At 42.9% G+C, this 22,107-nt stretch overlaps 1 protein-coding gene across 1 annotated transcript in view; it reads left to right on the top strand.

The window, feature by feature from the left end:
- The first annotated feature begins 3,991 nt into the window (after nucleotides 1-3,991).
- MAP1B (microtubule associated protein 1B) overlaps nucleotides 3,992-22,107 on the top strand; it is a 75,576-nt gene continuing 57,460 nt past the window's right edge. Inside the window, exons 1-2 of the mRNA XM_062018801.1 lie at nucleotides 3,992-4,250; nucleotides 10,077-10,178. Of these exons, the coding sequence (XP_061874785.1) occupies nucleotides 4,079-4,250; nucleotides 10,077-10,178 (274 nt within the window). The 5' untranslated portion in view covers nucleotides 3,992-4,078. The remainder of the gene's footprint in view (nucleotides 4,251-10,076; nucleotides 10,179-22,107) is intronic.

The raw sequence follows: 22,107 nt of genomic DNA, 5'->3' as shown, positions 1-22,107 counted from the left end.
TTATTATATTTTATTCTTTTTACTGTTGTTATATTTTATTTTAATTATTACACTTGTTTTTATCTTAATCCATGAGTTTTGATTTTCTTTTCTGCTTCCCCTCCCCATCCTACGGGAGGTGTGGGGAGGGAGAGTAAGTGGTTGTGTGGGGCTTTGTTGCCGGCTCAGCTTGAACCATGACAAACATCTCCCCTTTTTTTTTTACTTCTAATTTCCTTTTCCACTGAACAAAAAGAAGAAAATTGCTCTGAATAAAAAAAAATCAAACAAACAACTTTGTCCACTGGGAACTAAAATAAAATATTATTTTATTATTTTGCTCCAACTTCAAGAGTTGAAGTGAGAGAAAACATTATTTTTAATTTACGTGACTTTTTAATATTTAAATATTTAACTCCCTTTTTTTTTTTATAGGGAAATTGGCAGGAATGGGAAACAGCCAAAATACTGACCAAAATGCATATTTCACCATCAGCAAATAAAGCCTTTCTTTTGCTGTTTAGAAAGTAGTCATTAAGATTGAAGTAATGTAATTTAAAATACTTGAAATGTACATCAGATAAGTAATTTTCTTTTGCATGTAGTTAAACATGGAGCTTGCCATCTTAAAAAGTAAAGTAAATATTTTCACTCCCAAAGAGTTTCTCCCAGAGTCCAAGTCCCCAGCTGCTCAATCAGATGCAGTTCTCTCATGTTCCTGGCCTTCCCTGTATCACGGGTGCCAGAGAATCTACTTTAGCAGTGCCAGCTTGAGGATGTTAGGCATGAGGATGCTTCCCCGTGCAAAAAAAATGAGGAAAGGCTGTCTTTATGAACCACATGGACAGGTTCCTGTAGGGACGTAAGGTGCTTCTGACTAATCGCATTACAGCTGCAGGATGTCACTTTTGCTCTTCTGGAGTCAGGGTTATATGCTGAAGCTGGGTGAGAACATAGATGTGCTTGAGGGCAGGAAGATTCTTCAAAGGGACCTGGACAGGATAGAGCAATGGGCTGAGGTCAATGCTGCAAGAGAAATACAGCTCTATGTTCAAATGGGGGACGCTAATCTGATACTGAAAGGAATTAAGCCAAAACAAAGCAAACGAAAATCAGACAGCAGCAGGTATCATTCATTCTCTCTTTAATACAGCAAGGCATATTCCATAGTCCACATGAGTTTTTCTGTTTCTTCCAATGAAGTGACATCTCTCTGTGATGGAGTTGCAGCTAGAAAGTTTGTATCGTCTTTAATCAGTGAGGGTCACATGACACTGAGTCAGCTCTAATCGGCACATCTCCACATTTCACCCAGCGGCAGATCTCTTGATATACTCCATATTGCAAAACATAAATGGGTTTCCAGACAGGGAAAGATGATGACAAACAAAACTACCCCAGTGAGAGAGCGACAGGGCAAGTCACAGCATGAACACTGACCACAGAGCTGGGAACCCGCAGCTTTCTCAGACACACATCCAGGAGGTTAAAGTACCCTTTCTTGTCTAACTTCTCCTTGAGATGAAGACACATATGTTTACTTAGATGAGGGCAGAGGTCTGCATCCATTGAAGAGTCTAGCCCATGACCATTTTCTTCCAAAGGCAGCCTCTTGACCTTAGGGTTTTAGTGTGTGACACATCTCCCATCACAACACAGTTTGACTGTAACAGTTCATATTTTATCATAACAAGTTCTAGTATATTATTTTACAGTGTAATATAAAGTAGAAGACTACCTCAGCAGGCACCATACACATCTGTATCACCTACTTATACGTAAGCATTTTCTTCTTCAATACAGTACATTCTCTTTACCTCTTGCTTTGCAAAGTCACAGGCATTTTTCCAGTTATTAATGTCTGCACTTTCTCTTAAAACAAGAAAGTCCCAAAAAGCACACATAAAGCATTTTGTGTACTGAGACCAATGCATTTAACTTGCTGAGCTTGTGAGGCAAGTTATTTTTTCACCTTTATGACCAGGAAGCACTACCAGTCTAAGCTGCAGTTAGCAAGTCCTCTTGGCAAACCCATTCCATGCTCCACTTACTAGCCCCTCCTGCTGACTTTTTAAATAAAGGCATATCCCAAACTTAGATACTGCAGTGGGAGAAGCCAGAAGCTGGCTTTCTCCAGCAGGTACCATGTGGCGAGTCTTGATGGTATCTATAATTAGAATAGATTTTGGAGTGTGGGTCATAAAGGACAGGGCCACAAGGGAGTGAACATTAATTCTAGGTAGGCATCCATACTACCCCATGGAAACTGCCAGGATCAGCAAGGAAATACCAAAGACACAGTTGGGTTCACAAAAAGAGGGGTGCCTAAAGACCAGCACTCTGTACCCATTAATACCTGGCAAAGTTTAGAAGAGCTGCTGCTCATACTGCTGCATCTACACTGTTGGATTTGTACTGTTGGTAGTGTTAGCTCTATCGAAGGGTGAGCACCGTTGTTTTTCACTACTGTGTGATCCCAGGCACCTGACATGGCCATAAAAATGCTTGCCTGCACTCTGCTGTACTCAGACTAACAGCAACTCTGAAAACCAGTCTACTTTGGACACAACATCCAACCATATCATATCTCTAGCCAAAGCTCTCAATGCTGTATTTATGCAGAGGAACTATTTGTATTACAAAAACCAAACTAGGTGCTATGGCAGATTGGCAAATCATAATGTCATGGATCAGCACCTACAACAATGGTGTTTCAATCTTTGTGGATGCCTCTAAGCAAGTAAGGCAAATAATTTATTAGCAACAACCTGCAATGAATGTTAATTAGGATGAGTCCAACGTGCTCTGGGGAAAAATATATATTCCAAGAAAAGAGGACTGTTTCTGAGCAGCAGCCACTGAATTTGAGCAGTCAGTGCTGGAAGAAGCTACACACAGATCAAGTGTCTTTCCAGTCAGGGATCTAAGGTTATCTTAAAAACTGGGCTATAAAAGTTTATACCCTTTCCTAGGTCACACAAATGTTTCTTCTACGTTGCTCTAGCTGTATAAACAAGCTGCTTGGTGTAACTCTTGCTTCTGTCAGCATAGTAAGAGGAACATCTCAGAGAGGCTGATTTATCTGACAGCTCTATCCCATTTCAGGACAGGATTAAACACTTTTGGGAGGTGGTTTATCTCTCCAGTGTGTCTCAGAGTGCAATGGGGACCAGATGCCTAACTTTTATCTGGAGAGGAATGAAACCTTCACTTTGTAATTGCAGATGTTTTACAATACCATTGTTGCCTGGACTTGCTTGAGCCTGATCAAAATTAGTTACTCAAAGCCTTTGAACTTTTGGAGCCTTAAGAGTATGGGTTTCAGCGCCTTGTCCAAAATCACAGTGTTTTTCTAGTCTAAGCCATGTATCCACGGGCCTTGAATACGTGCAGAAAGGCGATGCTTGAAGTATCTTGAAGTGAGCTACTTTAAAATGAGAAAAACCGCAGCAGAATATTTAAGATTGCTGGTTATGTGTGGGAAAGCACAGCTCAAATTTTGCTGCAGAGCTACAGCGGGAGATGGGACCCGCCAGTGGAACCGCCTTTTCATCCGTCGGCGCCGAGGGTGCAGCCAGAGCAGCGATGCCGGCTTTTCCCGAGGTCTGCTGGTGCATCCCCTGCGCTCCCCACCGCCGTGCCTAGGGCTGACACCCCAGGTGGGCTCTGGGGAGCTCCGAGCACCAGGGACAGACCCCGAGGCTGCCGGGCCCGTCCGGAGTACGCCTCAGACAAGAGGGGCGCGGGACGAGCCACAGCGGTGCGGCCCGATGGGTCCCGCCGCCGGGGCCGTGGCGATCGCCCTCGGGGCGTTGTTCGCCCCCTGCGTCCTTCCTGCTTCCGGGGGCCGCCGCGGGGAGGATTTGCCGCAGATGACATCAGCTGTGGATGCTGGAAACGCGGCGGCGGCGGCGCGGGGATGCGCCGACTCCCCCCCTTCCTCCTCCTCCTCAGGTCCCTACCCTGCACCGTCTCCGTATAAAAGCGCCGCCGCCTCCCCGCCCGCCCTCATTCCCTTCCCGACGCCTTTGGAGCCGCTGGCGAGCGACCCTTCTCCTCTCAGCGCCCCGGAGCCGCCGGGCGGAGCGGGGTGGCCGCGATGGCCACCGTCGTGGTGGAAGCGGAGTCGGAGCCCTCCTGCAGCATCCCCAACCCCACTTCGCCCAGCCTCTCCCACCGCTTCCTGGACAGCAAGTTCTACCTGCTGGTGGTCATCGGCGAGCTCGTGACCGAGGAGCACCTGCGGCGGGCCATCGCCAACATCGAGCGAGGTGAGGCGGCGGGCAGCGCGGACGCCGCATCCAGCTCCGCGGCATCCCCCCGCCGGCGCCTGCCCCCTCCTCGGGGCTCACCCCCGCCACACCCCCCTGTGCAGGGCACGGGCGCACGACCGGGCGCCAGGTTTCAGGCGCACTCCCTTTATTCCACGAGGGTCCCTCCGCAGCACCCTCTCCGCCCTGCCCCCCCCCGTCCCCCTGTCCCCGCTGCCCATCCTGCCCCGGCGGGGTGCGGGCGCCGCGGAGTAGCGGCTGCAGGCCGGGCCCCGCAGGCGCCCGCGCCGAGAGCCGGGCGGTGGCCCGCCGGGCGAGCTCCCCGCTCGGCAGGGCTGGGGCGCAGCGGCCCCCGCCGCGCCGTCTGCCCGGAGACACCGGCGGGTGGGCGTGGCGCAGTCCGCACTGCGGTCCCTATGGCAGCCCGGAGCGGACAAAGGGCGGCCGCGGCGTCGCCGGCCGGTGGATCAGGCTGAGCTGGGGCTGCGGGGCGGCCGGCCGTACATGGAGATGGGCTGGGGCCGCGATGCGGCCGGCCGTGCATGGAGATGGGCTGGGGCTGTGAGAGGGGTGGCGGTGGATGGGGATGGGCTGGGGCTGCGGGGCGGCCGGCGATGGGTGGGGCTGGGCTGGGGCCGTAGAGCTGCTGCCGCTCCCCGCACACCCCTGTTCCCCGCCGCCAAACCAAACAGGCGGGATTCAGGGCGTTTTCTTCCTCCTCCTCGGTAGAGGAGACTGCCCGAGAGGGAGCGCAGCCGTGTCTTTGTGTCTAACTTTGGGCGGTGAGACTTTTTCTCTTGGCTGGAGAATTTTTCAGGAGACAAGCTTTTCATGCGCATACATCTACTTCAATAAAGGAAAACTGTATGGGTAACCGGAGTGCTCAGCCTCGTTATTGTCCAACGATGGGCTGATTTGACTCCTTGTTCATTTGTCTGTTTCTTAAGACAGTGATACAGGAAAGTATCACAAGTAAAATGACAGTTTTATAAGTTCTCAGTGTGTTTTCTGATACAATAGGTTGCGGCGAATGTGCAGAAAGGGTGGTGGGGGGGGGGAGAGCTCCGTTGCAGTAATGGTGGTATGAAGCACAAAGAAAATTTTTGCCAGACCCTATAGTTTGTTAAACTCGGTTAATACCTGATTTTGTATCACACATTTCTGTTCGGGCTGGTGAAAGTAGAGATTTCAGAAACCTGCCATTGTTAGAGGGGAGGAAGAGACCCTAGAACGAGGAGCCAGTACCGATCTTGTAGGTGTGGTTCAGCAGTCCAGCTAGGACTTCATTTGTCTCTTTTGTTAATGTCTCAAGCATTGTTGCTTTAGTGGGCTATTTCTCCTGATTCTTTTTCATATCTGTTTGCGGTAGTGGGCTGCCTCATCACAGATAACCAGCTTCACTGTGACCTGTTCCATCTTTATTCCTACCATTGTCTCCTAGGGAGAACTACTGAGGAAGATGCTTTGTCATTCAGAGCCTCTTCAGCATTCCATTTCCCTAATTCTATCCAATTTTTGTTTGTGTTAGAAGTGAGTTGGATGCATTTTACTTAAATTATTAAAACAAATGGATAAAACTTCTGCTCTCAAGACAGCTGATGTCATCCTTCCTCTGAGTAAATGCTCCTCAGTCTCTTCTTGAAGCTTCTATTGTACAGTTGCTGCTGCATAGCTCTGTTGCTGCTACCTCCTGCCACTAAGCATAACACCCACTTAACAGTTTTAGATATTCAGAGAGAACATTTGTGCCTTTTTTGTCATCATTTTGGAGAAGTTGTCTCACTGCTCCTGGTTTCAGATGATCTGATTGAGGTTTTGCCTTCTAGATCAAATTTTGAGGCGCAATATTCTGGCGGAGTACACTGGGAGTCTGAAGCTCTATCTGTGTGAGGCTAATCTGGGCTCAACTTATCTCTTTCTCTTTGGGGAGTGTGCTGTAGTCTGGAAATACTCGCTTTTTTCAACCTTTTATCTCAACAGAGCCTTGGGTTCTTGATAACTCAGGTTTTGGGTTCTTGATAACTCAGCCCCACTGTCTTCTCTGGTACATCTCCTCAGTACCACCACTGAAAACTGGATTCATGCGCCAAACTGCAGAGCAACGTATTAAAGAAAACATCTGCTGATAATGCATCAGTGGTGTGATGCTACGCAACCTGGTGGAGTACAGAGTCATTTCTTAATATGTCATGAAAAGGAAATGGTGTGGCAAGACGCATTTTCAGTAATTACATTTGGAATATTAATTTGCTAAGGGAGCAATTCTCCAACCCACTGTCCACCAAAAATAAGGAAGAGGGAAGCAAAGACAAAGCTTCAAGATTTTTCTACTCATTTGGCAGACGATACTGGGTGTATCCTGCCTACTGTCTGATTAGTCCTGTGTTCTAGAGGCATTGCACTCCTAAGACTGTAGAAAGAAAGAAAGAGCTCCAGTTCAGCCATGCTTCCAGTAGTTACATCCGTGCTGTCAATAATCTACATCATTGGATTGACCTTGGATTTTGGTTCCAGATTTACCTCCGTTTCACCCAAATCTGATTTGGTTATATAAATATGTTATACTACTTTATCATGTACATGCATAATTTCTGCATCCAGATTGCTGAATCATGCAGTTGTAGATCTGGGATATTCTGTCCAAAACCCAGCTTCAGCTTCTGGGATTAATGTGTGCTTAGGATGTCTAGGCTTTGTTTGGTTTTGGTTTGGGTTTTTTTTTTTCTATTTTGTGTTGACTCCTGTATTGTGGACATTGCCTGGCTCAGCAGTCTTGACTACGCCTAATCAGAATCTTGTTACTACAGGAAATCTGCAGCTAGGGATGGTGGACAGGCCCTATCATTAGCATCATTGCTGAATCATGGTCTGTATTAACTGACCTCCAGAAATCTTTGTAGTCTCCCGATACAAGCTTACTATGGGAGGCCAGCAAACTGTTTATCTTCTAGTTTCTTGAAGTTCAGCATTTATTCATTCAACCTACTTGTCATGGTTTAGGCCCATCAGGTAACAAAGACCACTATTAGCCTCAGTACGGATGAGGCTGAGAATTGCCCAAGGACAGGGAGAGCTTAATTGCTGCTTAAGGTTCAGGACAAAACAGACCAGGCCACTCAGTTTGGGGAAGAAAACAGAAAATAATTTAACACAACATCAACTAAAACATACCCCCAAAACATAACCAAAATGAAACAACACAGAGTAATACAACAATGAAGAGTCCGACCAGCCCGTTAAGACCACCTTCTTGCCACACCTCCCCTCTTCCCGGGCTCAGAGCCCTGATCCTGGTGTTTTTTACCTGTCCCCCCTTGAATGGTTGGCAGGGGGGGCAGGGAGTGGGGGTTTCAGTTAGTCTGTTCCCAATAGCTTCTGCCGTTTGTCCCTCCTCAGGACGGGTGAACTCCACACCAGTCCTCCCTGCAAGTCCGTGGGGTAACTCACACGCATGGCAGCCCTGCACGGGCTGCTCCGATGCGCATTTATCCCAAAGGCTGCAGCTCGTCTCTGCCTCTCGTGTGGGGCTGCTCTGCGGCGTGCAGGCTCTCCAGCACGGCCTGGGCCATGGCCGTCTCCCCACACAGTCCCTCGCCCGTCCGGGCTCACTCACATGGAGCTGCTGGTGGCTCTCGGTCCTGCCATGGGTCTCCATAGGTTGCAGGGGCACAGCTTGTATTCTCGCCACGGCTTGCAGAGGGGTCTCTGGTCTATTGCTTCTCCTTCCTTCCTCCTTCTCTGGCTGTAGGGTCTGCATGGTCACCTCCATCTTGTATCACTCTTACACCTCCTGCCAGCACTTCAAATTCCCGTCCCCTAAATAGTGATGGCAGAGGCACCAGATTGGCCCAGCCGGGCCGGAGGTGGGTCTGAACCCAGGAGCCAGGGGAGAGCCCAAAAATTCTTTACTGGGTCTTCACTGCAACCTGCTCTCCCTGTTACTAAGCCAAAAGCTGCTCCTTGCTAAACCAGAACACTACTTCACCTTCGTGATCCATGTCTGTTTACTAGTTTTACTTTTCCTATGCACTGTACATGCATGATATTATATCATCTTTCATCTTGCTCTCAAATATTCTGACACCTGGAAGCCATTAAAGCCTGCTGAGCTGTATTTGTCTGCCAAAACTATGCCCCAAAAATCCACCATATGGCCAAGAGATTTTTTGAAAAATGAAAATAAGAGACTTGCAGAAAAGACTCACTGCTTGTGCTTCCGAACAATGACGCATCAGTCAGGAAGTGGAGGTGGCGAGTTGTAGCTTACTTATTTTTCTTTTGTGTGGTTATGAAACACACGGGCATTTTCAAATTTATTTAGAGTTTATTTAGTTTTAAATGGGACTACTTAATAGCTGGTGGCATATCCCAGTAGTAAGCAAGCTCCAACCTGTACTGTGCTGTGGACAAGGAAAATCCCTGGATGAATTCTCCCTGAGGAGGCTCTTCAGGCTCTCGAATTTCAGATGTTTGCATGGAGAACTTACCCATAGCTGCAATGGGAGACTGGTGCTGCTGATCTACTTTCTCTGTTCTTCCCCCTCTTTTCTCCTTGTCTATACAAGGAACTGGCTTCTACCACTGTGAGTGCTAATATTTCTGCTGCCTTGAAAAAGAGTATAGCATGGGAGGTAACATTGACAGTAACATTCACAGCCTGAAACCTCAACAGAGTTACCAGCAGGAGCGTTAGTGCTAGTCTCTTGGTGAGGCATTGGCCATATACCTCTTCAGGCATCACCTAGCCAAACCCCAAATTAATTTAACTCAGTAATTTTAGGCATGTGGGGAAAAGCCACCACCACCAGCAGTCCCTTATGCATTTGCCATCAAATTTGTGCAAGTGTAATGATGTTCCTTTAGGAAGAAAAAAAAAAAATCTCGGTAACATTGGTCCAAATTGCAGCAGTGCCTGGGCTTGCCAGCAGTTCAACTGCCTAGTCATTTTTTTTTAAAACTAGAAGATTTTTCAGAACAGTTTCAAACCAAGAAAATGATAGAAAAATTCTAAGCATGTTGTCCTCATTGGTTTGACTTTTTTATTTAGCCATCAAAATCTCATGGAAATAAACTATAAATTTGTCTTTTCCCTGCAATGCCTTTTCCCATGGTCAAACTTCAATCTGTAATAATAAATTTTGGAATAATCCACTTTTGGATCCATATATGTGTCACGTATCTCACTTCCTAATAGTGGCTTGGAAAAATGGTAGGGAATAGAGACGTGCTGTTTAGTTTTTAAAGGAGAAAAGATCAAGCATAGTATTTTAACATCTCAAAACTAGAATTTCAATACTTCATAAATAAAAGATAACTTACATTTTAATTTAAAATATGAGATGCTTCAAAGCTTTTGAATTAAGAAGCAATTTAATACTTAGCATTTAAATATGAATTTGCAACATGCTAGGTGATGCTTCTCTTTTTTTCCTCAGAGAGACGAGTGCAATGGTCCCACAATCTGACTAAAGTAATTTTTGGGAATCACTGTATTGCTATTTCAAAGCCAATTCAGAGACATTTTTAACTTCTCATAATGTGACTACTAAAATGTGGGACCAGCAGTCCTAAAGCTGAGGTCTCAAAGGGCAGTCATCTTTTGGGAAGGCAGGTTGCCTCTTGTTTATGACTGATTCCTGTCCAGACTGTTCCTTCTGAGTGCTCAGCACTTAAAAAAAAACCAAAACAGTATGCCTTGAAAGGAAGAGAGTCTGGGCTTGGAATTTCAAAATATGCTAATAGCAGTAATGCAAATGGAGAAATAATAATTTAAAACTTCCAGTGTTCGTTTATCAAGCTGGATGTGTTTTTTATTTTTAATTTTAGGGATCCGGTCATGGGACACAAACTTGGTTGAATGCAACTTGGATCAAGAACTGAAACTCTTTGTGTCTCGACATTCAGCTCGTTTTTCTCCAGAGGTTCGAGGTGAGTTTTTGTGCGTGACAAAGGTTTTTTGTTTGTTTGTGTGTTTTAAGAGCAGAAAAAATAAATACACTCTGGAATTGTATGGCCCACTTTGATTTGTGATTCTTTATAATGAGTACTTTTTCCCTTTATTTTAAAATATGACTTGAAAATTATTATTTGTTTTAACTTTCTCACAACTGAACTTCAAAATAATCAGCCTTTTGAATTATCCTTATATTATTATTATCATGATATAAATATGACTGTGATTACTTTGGTAGTAGATGCTAAATTTAATGTGGCCCTAAAACTAAGTAAAACTTCCTCTTTGACCGAGCAGTTTGTTTATGTAGCACCAATCTAGTCATCCCAGAGACCAAAGCTTATTGTGGTAAGTAGGCCACATACCAAAAAAAATAGCCTGAAAGGTTAGCTCTGCCGTTTGATAGAGACAGAAATGGTGTGATGGCTGTTGTGCAAGCACAGTTCAAGTGCCATATTCCTTCCCAAAAGACTTGGGCTTTTTCTTGGTATGAAAATCTGAGGGATGGAGAGTATACCTTGACTCCCAGGAACTATCTTTGGCTTGTATGAAGAAATTAGAAATTTACAGGGCTCATAAGACTTTTATTGCTTTTTCTCCAAGCCTGTCCTTCATTTAGAAAACTCATGTAACAAAGCGAAGCAAAAAAAAAATAATCCACTTTTGTGAAGTGTAAAAATTTATTTTGTCCTGGTTGTACATGAATCAATTTTTTTGGTAAGTTTTCTAACATCTCACTACTTAGCACAAATGCTGAGTTTTACATGGGTGAAATTAATCAGAGTTTTAATGTAAGAACAGATAACCTCCTAAAAGGAGTTAGCTGTTGGTTTCACTAATGAAATCCATGTTCCCATGTGCATGTTAGCTAGTACAATCTAGAACTGATGACCATTATAAATTCCAGCTTCAGAAACACCTCTAAGTATGATGAAAAAGGGCTATGAACTGTTGTACCAGGCTGCAAAATCACATTCCTAGGGTTAGTTGCTGTACACTGTTGAGAAAGAGATCCTGCTGTCTTGTTAGAATGACAATGTTGAATAATGTTTTGAATAATGTACCAAAATGTCTCCTGTAACTAATTCTTTCTCTTGCAGCATGTTATAGCAGTTTTTGCACTATCTCCCCATATCGATAGAAAGGAAAACATTGCTAGAGTTAAGAAAAAAGCTGCCAAACCTCTGATTCTTGTCCTGGTTTGAAAACCAACAGAACCAGTACAACAATATTCAGTATGAAGACTTAGAGTCAAGAAATGTAGTTCCTGACTTACATGGAAGTAAACTCAGGCTTAGAAGACTTGTCTTTCATTTCAGTTTAAATGTCGTGAAGCCAAATTAAATTCTCAGTGACAATAGTCGCTTTGTTTTACAGAGAGGGTATTCTAATAAGTGAAGTTAGCAGAATTTCTCTTCAACGAATGCAAGATGGAATGCATCCCATTTTAAACACGTGAAAATTGCAGGGAGAAAAAAAGATCCTGTCCTTCTCTTGTAGTAAAAATATTCTAGCCTGTCTCTTTTTTTTTTCTGTCTTGTTTAGATGATACATCCTGATACCATTGCATTAATTAAAATAAAGCAAATCCTCTGCTTTCATGTGATAAATAAAATAAGATTATACATACTTTTTTTTCTTTCCTCAACAGAAAGACTATGGAATCCTCTAGGATTTTTTCACTAGGAATTGTATTTTTCATTGATATTCTTTCTTGTTTGTCTAGACTTGCCTGTTTAGTCTGTTATTGTGTTTGAATTACAGCTTAATTGCATGTGACTGGAATTCATCAACATCTCTATGACAAGCAGTAATGAATGTGTTTTTCACCACTGCTCAATCTTTAAACAATAAAGTGCCAACATCTATGTTAAAAGAACATTAAGGGAGACTGAGACTTGCATAAAGGGAACATCCAGGAAGAAAGCTAGCCCTCTCGTGTAATTTCTTGTCCAAAATTATTTGAGGAAGCCCATTGACACCTCCAGAATCCCACTGCACAGATGAGTGGTTCATTTATTTTGGTTTCTCTCTGTGGTTCTCTGATGTTAAATCTGCATGAGGCTCCTTTGTATCCTCTCTACTCTTTCATAAGGAGAAAGATTCTTTGTTACCATTTGTTAATGAAATTTGAACATTTTATTTCTTTTGCAACACTCCAATGTGGAGTTTTGACTGCTTAACCAGTGAAGTGGTCAAAATTCATACTGAGGTGATTGTAAGTATATATTCCTTTACGGTCCTGAAATCAGAAATTCTGCAGAATGTGGGTTACTAGGTGACCTTTTGTCCAAGGAAAGTATTCATCCAAGGTGAGGGACTGGTCTGGGATGTGATTAAACAGCCTTTCTTTCTTTCAGTCCTTTGAGACTGAACTCTTTGTGCAACTCACACATAGGTACAATTTACTCTTGAGGAATGGTAGAGTCATCAAGTGTGACCTGCTGACTGAAGCCTGTTTGATTGTAATGTTTCATTATGGTAATTGCAGTAGGGGCTCTGTACATGCTTGTATGCCTCTCAAAGCAGCTCAGGGATACACACAACAGCAATTTGAAGAGTAGGACCTTCTCCAAAAGGAAGCTTGGAGTAAATGAGGCCACTCCTGCCCCCCTGTCATATGCCTGCAATGTTGAAGGAGAGACATGCAAGAGGTATGTGTCACACCATTCATGTTTTTGCTTGACAACTCTGAGGTCTGATCCTTCTCCCTGTGCAGTGAAGAGCAATGTACATTTTGATGCTGCAGAGAGCAACACTCCAAAACCCTTTTTTCTTCTCTCTTTGGAGGAATGGATCTTCACAGTGGTGTTTATATGTCCTCTGTCCAGCTCCTGGGCAATTTATGGATGATTTATGATTCCTGAAACATAGCATTCAAAATGGAAATGCCAGCAGATCTTTTATGATACCTTGTACAGCAGCAGCTGAGTTAGCAGGCTCATTAATAATACCAAATCATTCAGAGATGTTGTTGTCAGGTATTTGTGAAAAATGAGTAACAGAGCTTATTAACTGGTTGCCGGGACAACAGGCAACATGAATTAAAATGGGTACTCCAGTGCTTGCCTCTGTTTTCTCTGTGATGTACTGATAACTTAATCTTATGTTAACATCACACGGACAAGAAATTCAAACAGTGAATTGTAACGTATATGTGCTGGAAATGGAGCTTTGTATCTGATAGTGAGGCAGGTAAAGCAGAGAGTCTTGGAAAGAGCTTTGTTGAAATTGCAGCTGTATCTACCAATCTTTTTCTCCATTTAAAAAAAAAAAAGTTTCAGCTACGAAAAGCAACTTCACAAAAGATCAAATCAATGGGTTTTGGCATGGGTGAAGGGGAAGCTATTGAGAGCCTTTCTGCAAGACTTATACACCTGCTGTTTTGTCCCTCAGCTTCTACCTGGAGACACTTGACTGTTGCATCATTGCCTATTCAAGCCCTTGTCTAGATGAAATCCATTTTATTTAAGTAGCTGTTGGGTAGCTGATCACTCTTAACTTTCTAGGGAAGCTACTTTGTCTTGTTGTTGTGAAGATCATTTAGCTGGGGAAGATATATTTCCTATCTGAGCAGTACCGGGAATTCTCCTGTTGCCTATAAGCCAACAGTTGGTGACTGCAGTGGCTTAACCAAATCTTTCTTTATGAGTCCCCAAAACTTCAATGGTGTCAGCCTGCCTGCAGCCAGGAAGAACCTGGGCAAACTGCAAAGCGTGTGTGGTGTTCCCTCAGCAGTCACCTGCAGCAGTGGTAGGCTTGCCTCTTTCAGGCTTCCTGAAGAAGGTGATTTTTCTCTGAAACTGTCATCCCTAAAATCCTTTTCATTCTGAAAGTTACTGTTTAAAAAATTGCTGTTTAGGACTATTAGTATCCTGTGGAGAACTTCTGGATCTGATCATCAATGCCTACAGCTCCATACTTTGACAAAGTGATGTGTAGTTCCCTTGCCTTTGTCAGAGCAGATCTAAACCCAGTTAATATCACACCTAGTAGCTTGCAATATGAGCTCATGGAGTTGCTGATTAAATTCTAAAGGGAATGGTTTTAGTGCAGTCTTACTGAAATCTGCAGTTCATAAAAATTTGTCAAGGACATAGGTACTTCAGCAAAACCTATTACTTGAAATGAAAGAAATATAAAAGGGCCAAGAAATCAAGGCCAGATTTCTCAGTCAGTATCACAGCACCATCACTAAGCACCTAGGAATCAATTTTGCATAAAATCTCAACTAGTCTGGTATGCATATTTAAGGACATCCTATAAATATGGTCTTTCAACTATTAGATACTGATAGCTGCAATAGCTACTGTGTAGAGTCATTTTAGCTCATATGTTTGGAGAGGTTAATTTTAGTCAGCTGCCAGGCTTGTTTTGTGTATTGAACTACTTATGCCTTGGAAGAAAGAAAATGGAGGCAGAAGAGGACTTGAATGGGGAATTTGGCTGAGTCACTGCTGCAGCTGTGAATGGTGTCCCTGCAGAGTGTTGCTGCCAGGCCTGGTGTCCTTGCAGGGGCAATTGTCTGGGAGTAATGCGCAGCGCTCATCTGCTTGTGAGGGTTTGGGTTTTTTTTGTAGGGAATGCTAGGATTTTGGTGGCTCAAGAAAGATTTAGAGTGTAACAGAAAGCAGTCTTTTCTTAGTTCTAATCAAAATTCCAGAGATGGGCTAATAAGTGACTTATCTTTTTCTCAGTGAATAAATTGTTGCGCTTAGGTGGCAATCATTCTGGCACCGACTTCCATTTCTGCTTTTCTGGGGAATGATCTCAAAGAAAATTAGCATGAATTTACATTGCCGCCAAAACACAAATACCTGCTGATGCTAAACTGTTACCATGAATCACCAAAATGACTGAGAGATTGTTTTTAAATGCCTCATATCACAAGTACATACAATGAGGTCAATGGTCTTAGAAGAGCCCATATTTTATGGAAACAGATTTTTGACCTGTGTGAAGAAAATACCAGAGGCATGGGATTAGGTTAGTTGTGAATAATGACAGAATTTTAGCTCCATTATGAATTTTGAATCCCTATTCCTCTTTATTAGAATGATAATTCAGCATACCTAAGAGTATATTCACAAAAGTTATTTTATTAAGGCTTATATTACAAAGACTTATGGAATTATAATTAGTCCCTTACAAGCCTCCTCAATCTTTCTTTCCTAATATTTTTTCTATGTGGAAGTTAGAATCATAGAATCATAAAATCACAGAATGGTAGGGATTGGAAGGGACTTCTAAAGATCATCTAGTCCCACCTCCCTGCTCAAGCAGGTCCACCTAGATCAGGTCACATAGGAACGTGTCCAGACAGATTTGAAAACCTCCAGAGGAGACTCTGCACCCTCCCTGGGCAGCCTGTGCTAGGGCTCCTCCCTCACCCTCACAGGAGAGAAGCTTTTCCTTAAGTTTAAATGGATCTTTTTGTGTTCCAGCTTTTGTCCATTACCCCTTGTCCTGTCATTGGACACTACAGAAAAAAAGTGTTGCCCATCCTCTTTACATACACCTTTTAAATACTTCTGAGTGTTAATGAGGTCCCCCATGAGACTCCTCTAGGCTGAACAGTCCCAACTCCTGCAGCCTTTCCTCATAAGGAAGATGCTCGAGTCCCCTGATCATCTTGGTGGCCCTGTGCTGGACTCTCTCCAGAATTTCTCTGTCCCTCTTGAACTGGTGAGCCCAGAACTGGACACAGTACTCCAGATGAGCCCTCATCAGGGCAGAGTAGAGGGGGGGGAGAACTTCCCTCGACCTGCTGGCTACACTCTTCTTGATGTATCCCAGAATGCCATTGACTATCTTGGCTACAAGGGCACATTGCTGGCTCATGGTCAGTTTATTATTAACCAGGACTCCCAGGTCCCTCTCCACAGAGCTGCTCTCCAGCAGGTCGACACCCAGCCTGTATTGGTTAATGGCAGTGCAGCTTTCTGGTGAACCAGCCAGTCCTCCCAGTTTGGTGTAATCATTGAACTTGCTGAGGGTACACTCTGCCCCCTCATACAGGTCATTGATGATGTTGAATAAACTGGCCCCAGAAATGATCCCTGTTGAACCCCATTGGCCACAGACCTCCAACTTCACTTGGCTCCATTGAACACAACCCTCTGGGCTCTGTCATTAAGCCAGCTCTTGATCCACCTCACTGTCCAGTCATCCAACCTACGCTGACTGAGCTTTTCTATGAGGATATTATGGGAGACAGTGTCAAAAGCCTTGCTGAAGTCAAGGCAGGTGATACTCACTGCTCTCCTCTCACATAGCCAGTCAGTCATGCTCTCATAGAAGGCTATCAGGAGCAGGAGTCAAGCAGGAGTTCCCTTTGGTGAATCCATGTTGATTCCCCCTGATGACTATATTTTCCTTCATGTGTTTTGAGATGACAGCCAGGCTGAGTTGTTCCATCACCTTTCCAGGGATGGAGGTGAGACTGACCATCTTGTAGTTTCCCAGCTTCTCCTTCTTGCCTTCTCTGAACACATCTGAAACTGCAGACTGAAATAATATTTTCTTTTTGACTCTTGCCTTGTAATGTTTACAGGTGACCTATCATCTCTTCCAGCCTGGATTTATAAGAAATGTGTAACCAGAACATCATTGCGAGTTTGTTTTTCATCTGGTTTCTGGTTGTCATAGGCAATATTTTCCTCAGATATCTGGTTTTCTTAATTTGTTTTGAGACATCTTTTTTTAAGTGCCTGAATTCTCTGTTAGTTTCTGGTACAGCTTATCAGTCACTTGAGAGAAAAACTGTATGTTTGTAAGTGGACTTTATAATGACAAAAGACTTCATCCAGAGGCCACTGAAATAATGGACTTTGGATCAGACAAAATGCTATCTAGTATTTCTTAGAAATAAAAAGGGTGAAATGGAGCACATGTTCATCCCTGTTGCCAACTGTGGAATGAGAATTGCCACAGTGGCTATTGCTATCAGCCTTGCAACAGCATGTGGAGCTTACTCTGTGATCTGTCTTGTAGAGACAAATGCAGACGTGCATTAGTGTTGGCTACAGATCCAGGTGCTCCTGTCTGTAGACTGCTGGGAGTATCCCATAGTACCTCACAGTCCCTATCAGCAGATAGAGAAGATACTCATTTTAGTCACAAATAGAAAGCTGGACAGTTCAGCAACAGAGGCCTATGCTTTGTGATGGTTAATTTTGTCTTGTAGTCACTGGTGGCAGTCTCCTCCTAGAGTGGAGAAGAAAAGGCAGTGCTCCTAATGACCAGGGATTGCATGCCATCTGTGTGTGCAGCATGGATTCATAAATGTAAGGGAATGACTGTTTGGGTTCCTGGCTTTTCTACTGATTGGAATTAGTCTGTTTATGTTCAAAACTATTTCCTGAATCGAGACAAAACTTTTGTTTTTTAAAAGTGTTAAAATAATAACTAATTTGTAAAGAAATTTGTATCAATTTCAGTATTATTTCGATGTTGCAACTTTATGTATTTTGGTACTTGAGAGCTTGTCTATAATGGTGAGATGAGCCACTGTCCTGTGTCCCTATGCCCCAATCTCCTACATAACTACATGTGGGAGGTTCTGTCTGTCAGAATATTGGGAAGCTTTGGGTTTTGTTTAAAACAAACAAAACCCACAATGTCCACCCCCACCCCCCCAAGGAAGTCAAACACCAAACACTCTCCTGAAAAAGAAGAAAAAACTTCTTCCAATGATGTAAGCAATCTTTTTTAGGCTGTGTAATCTCTTAATGTTCTAATGATCTATGGGGACTTCCACCTGGAAGTCAACTACCACCTGCCAAAAGCAGTCTTAGGAAGCTGTTCCAGTTTTATGGCAGTTCTATAGCTCTTCTGGAGAAAAGTCCGATGGCAGCTTCAGCTCTTATGTCCTGAATCATAGAATGGTAGGGGTTGGAAGGGACCTTTAGAGATCATCTAGTCCAACATCCCTGCAGAAGCAGGTTCACCAGGTCTTAAAGCCTTTTTGTGGTGGACTGAGTTATCATGTCAGGTCGTCTGTTCCATTCACTGCCCCAGAGAGACTAGAAAGAGCACAAGCAAGAAAACTCATGGGTCAAGATAAAGATGATTTAATAGGTGAAGGAAAGAGGAAAAAACAGCAAGCAAAGCAAAGGAAATCACTCACCATCTCTCACAGACAGACTAATGCCAAACCAGTTTCCGAACAACAAACACCTTGGAAACTAAAGACTCCACATTCTTCCTCTACACCAGCTTTTGTTATGGAGCATTATTGTATGTTGTATGGTAATGAACATCCCTTTGGCCAACTTGTATTAGCTATCTCAGCTTTGTCTCATCTCAAATTTTTGTCAATCTCCAGCCTAAACATGGTGGGCAGAGTGGGGGGAAAAAAAAAAAAAGCCTTGATGCTGTGCAAGCACTGCTCAGCAATAGCCGAAACACTGGTGTGTTAACACCACCATTCTAGATACAAACCTAAACACAGCACCTTATTGGCTGCTGTGAAGGAAGTTGAGTCCATCCCAGAAAAGCCAGTAACCTGTTCTAGAAAGGGTGGGGGTTTTTAGTATTCATAGTTCTATCCATTAACAAGAGCAGGACTCCAGCCTCAGATAAGTCCTTTCGAAAGACTGTCAAGAAAGGACTGAAGTTTCCAGGATCGCTGTAGATATAAGGAAATTGGAATAATATCCACTGTCCTGGACACTGGGGATGAAAAAACAGCTAAGATAAACCAGAGGAAAGGGAAGACTTGCTTTCATCTTTTTGCATTCAAGTAATAGTTTTCTTGCTGGCAACATTGTTGAAGTTCTGTGAAATAAATATGGGATGAAGCCTGACAGACCCCTAAGAAGATCCCAGTGAGCGAGGTCTTGCTTCTTACCTTGAGACTTTGAAACATCCACTGTCCATCCTGGCATGGGTATTATGTCTAGCATCTTTCTTAACCTAGCTGCAAAGCTCAGATTCTGAAAGTTCATTAAACTTGGAAGATTTAAATATGTTTCAATACTAATTAGGTTTTTGTACATTTAATATTTCCTTGCAACTTCACAGATTTTAATCTTTCTGTCCACTTTTTCAATAACTGTATTACAGAATGCCATTCTTCTTATATTTCAATACACCATGTATAAAAACAGCTTGAAATGCTCTTTTGTTCGTTTTTTATTGTGTCCCTTGTATTGAAAGGCTGGATCAAATGAAAAACATATCACCTTTCAACATAATACATGGGACAGGTAGAAGTCACCAAAAAGTAATCCAAATGGAGATATGGTGTATTTAATGGAGATGGTACATTATTTAAGTATCTCTGTAAAAGTGGAAATTGGGCTCCTTTGATCACAGTAGTGTCTCAAGTGCTTAAATAGTTTGGCTGCACCAATTCTATTCCTGAAAAGACTCTGGTGGGAATAGTTGCTTTGCACCTAACATCCTTCTATGCCCATTAAACACTGTAATTACAACTAGAATTTCAATTTGTCTCTGGCTTTGGTGGATTGTCACTCTGTCAAGTAGAGGATTATCATGTTGAAGGAGACCTTCCACAAAATTCTCAGTTTTTGATGAATAGGGGGATCTAGTAGTATTAATCTGTTAGGAAAAGCTGTTGAGTGGGGGAAACCCATTTACTATGCTATTTACTATGCTAATTGGTATAGGTCCTCCTCAACCATCTTGTTCCCGAGACACTAATCACAGGAAAGAGGAGATGCAAAGCATTCAGATTTCCTTAAACAGTATAGGCTTAATATTCAGTCCATGGAACAGCATAGTACAATCATGCATGAGAGCTATGCTTACGTAAAGAGGTGTAGGTTTGTCTTCATGGCCTTTGTGCTCCCTTCTTAGTTAAATTTGTTTAAACTGAAAGCAAATATTGAGTCACGGAATCAGTTTCTTGCAGAGAATCTGGAAGAAACTTAGACATTTACTTTGTTTTACAGGACTCTACTCTTTTTTTAGTTTCACACAGCATATTTGCAGAGTTGATGCTCCTCTGTCTTTCAGGTCTTTCCTAACTTGAGCCTTTTTCTCTGCTGATATTGGGGACAGAAGGGTATCTATGAAATTACCTGTGCCGTCCTATGCTTTTCAAGTGTTTGTAAGTATCAAACGAGCAGCAGTGCTTGCTGCTTTCCAGGAGGTAGTAGTTAGTGTGGTATGTTCAGCCTAGGGAAATGTTCCAGTCCTGGCATGGTAACACTTGCTCCATTCTTCTATCAGGTTCTAGTCACAAAAAAAAAAAAAAAATTAACAGCAGGGATGACTTAAAAAGGAAGGGACCACACTAAAACCTTTCTTTCACTCTTGGGAGTGAAAGAGCCGTGTTGCAAGGCAGCCATGTATAGAGTTACACTACCAGCTCTACAGAGGACAGTGCACCCCAATGCAGGTGCAGTCCCAGATTTCAGTCCTTGGGAGCAAAATGATTTTATCAATGATGGGCTTCTCAGAAGACAATCAAGAAGGTCTCATCACACCAGTGTTTAGCTTCACTACAGCACTGAGTTGCCAGGGCTCAACTGACATGTTTCAGAGACAGCTGTGGTGTCTCTGCAAGGGCAGTTTTTGCACCTACAAAAAGCAGAGATCAAAGACTTTATTCCGTCACACTGACATCTAGAACTGGTTTTTCTCATTTTCCTGATTTGTTTTTTTTATTCCTTCAGCTTTTTTAAAACACTGTATTGTATTCCCTTCTGCTTTCCTAAAGTGAGTGAAATGCTGAGTTTTTGTGTTAGCAGATGTTTTCAAGACTACAGAGAAGCTTGTGTTCATCCTAGATGGTACTTATTTTCCCCATGCTGTTCCTCCTGCAGTCTTCCTATGTGTTAGAGTGGGTCATCATAATTTAGCGGTAAAATGTGAATGGCATTTTGTCACTACTGGCACATCCAGGCTTGTTGCCTTTGTTGGAACCACACCACAGCTAACAACAAAGGAATATTTACTTTTCTAAGATATGAGTTTAGAAAAAGCTGTGGTCACGGATGTCTCTGCTCACGAATGGTGTTTTGTAGTTTTTTCTCCTACTTCTGGCTTCCCTCTGCTATTAAATATGCTGGAGGCTACTTCTCATGCTTCCAGCTATGCTTTTGTTGGTTTTCCTTTTTGAGGAAAATGCTGTCTCTTTGTCAGTGAGTGTTAATCTAGGCAATGATCAAATTACATTCAGACCTTGCCAAACTCTATCAAATATTACTCCTCATACTATTCCCTGACTTACTTGCAAAGATGGGACACTCTCAGGGAATGTTACTCCAACTGTTTTTCATTAGATAGTCTAAGTAACCTGGTTGTTGGCTAGGTGTGGACTGGACATAATAAAAAAAAAAATCTCATCACTAATTATTTGGGGGGGCAAAAAAAAAAAGAAAGAGGTTTTCAAACCAGTACAGGTGGTTCTCAAAACTAGCAGGGATGTAGCCTATGTGGATCTGCCTTGCCATAGTACTATGACAACAGTTACTGCTTTGTAAGTGGAGTTAACAGCAACAGATACCATCCACCGAGATGACTGTTCGCAATCATATCACAAGCTGGCTGCATAAAGGTTGGAATCATGGTTGCTGTAGCTGACAGCACAGTAACAAACAGATTCACTGCTGAGTTACATGCATTTTCAGATTTTAGTGTCAAAGATTTAGACTCTAAACACACTCACCAATTATTTAAAGAATTCTTGGGAGTCTTTTCTGAGATCCTATGAAATAAGAGCAAGCACAGGAAATTAACACTGGTCTCGACCTTGCAGCTCTATTCATATTTTCTCATTATCTCTGATGTCTTTTAAATAGTTTCATTTTCTTATCCTTTTCTGGCACAGACTGAAATTGTAATAATATACTTCAGGTTCAAAACTCACTCCCACCGAAATTTCTACATAAAGTTTAACATCACATCATGCAGTTGCACCTACTGGATTAAAAA

The sequence above is a fragment of the Colius striatus genome, chromosome Z (genome assembly GCF_028858725.1).
Source record: "Colius striatus isolate bColStr4 chromosome Z, bColStr4.1.hap1, whole genome shotgun sequence".
Classification (NCBI taxonomy): domain Eukaryota; kingdom Metazoa; phylum Chordata; class Aves; order Coliiformes; family Coliidae; genus Colius; species Colius striatus.
Note: the sequence above shows the minus strand (reverse complement) of the source record. Positions and strands in the feature narration are given on the sequence as shown.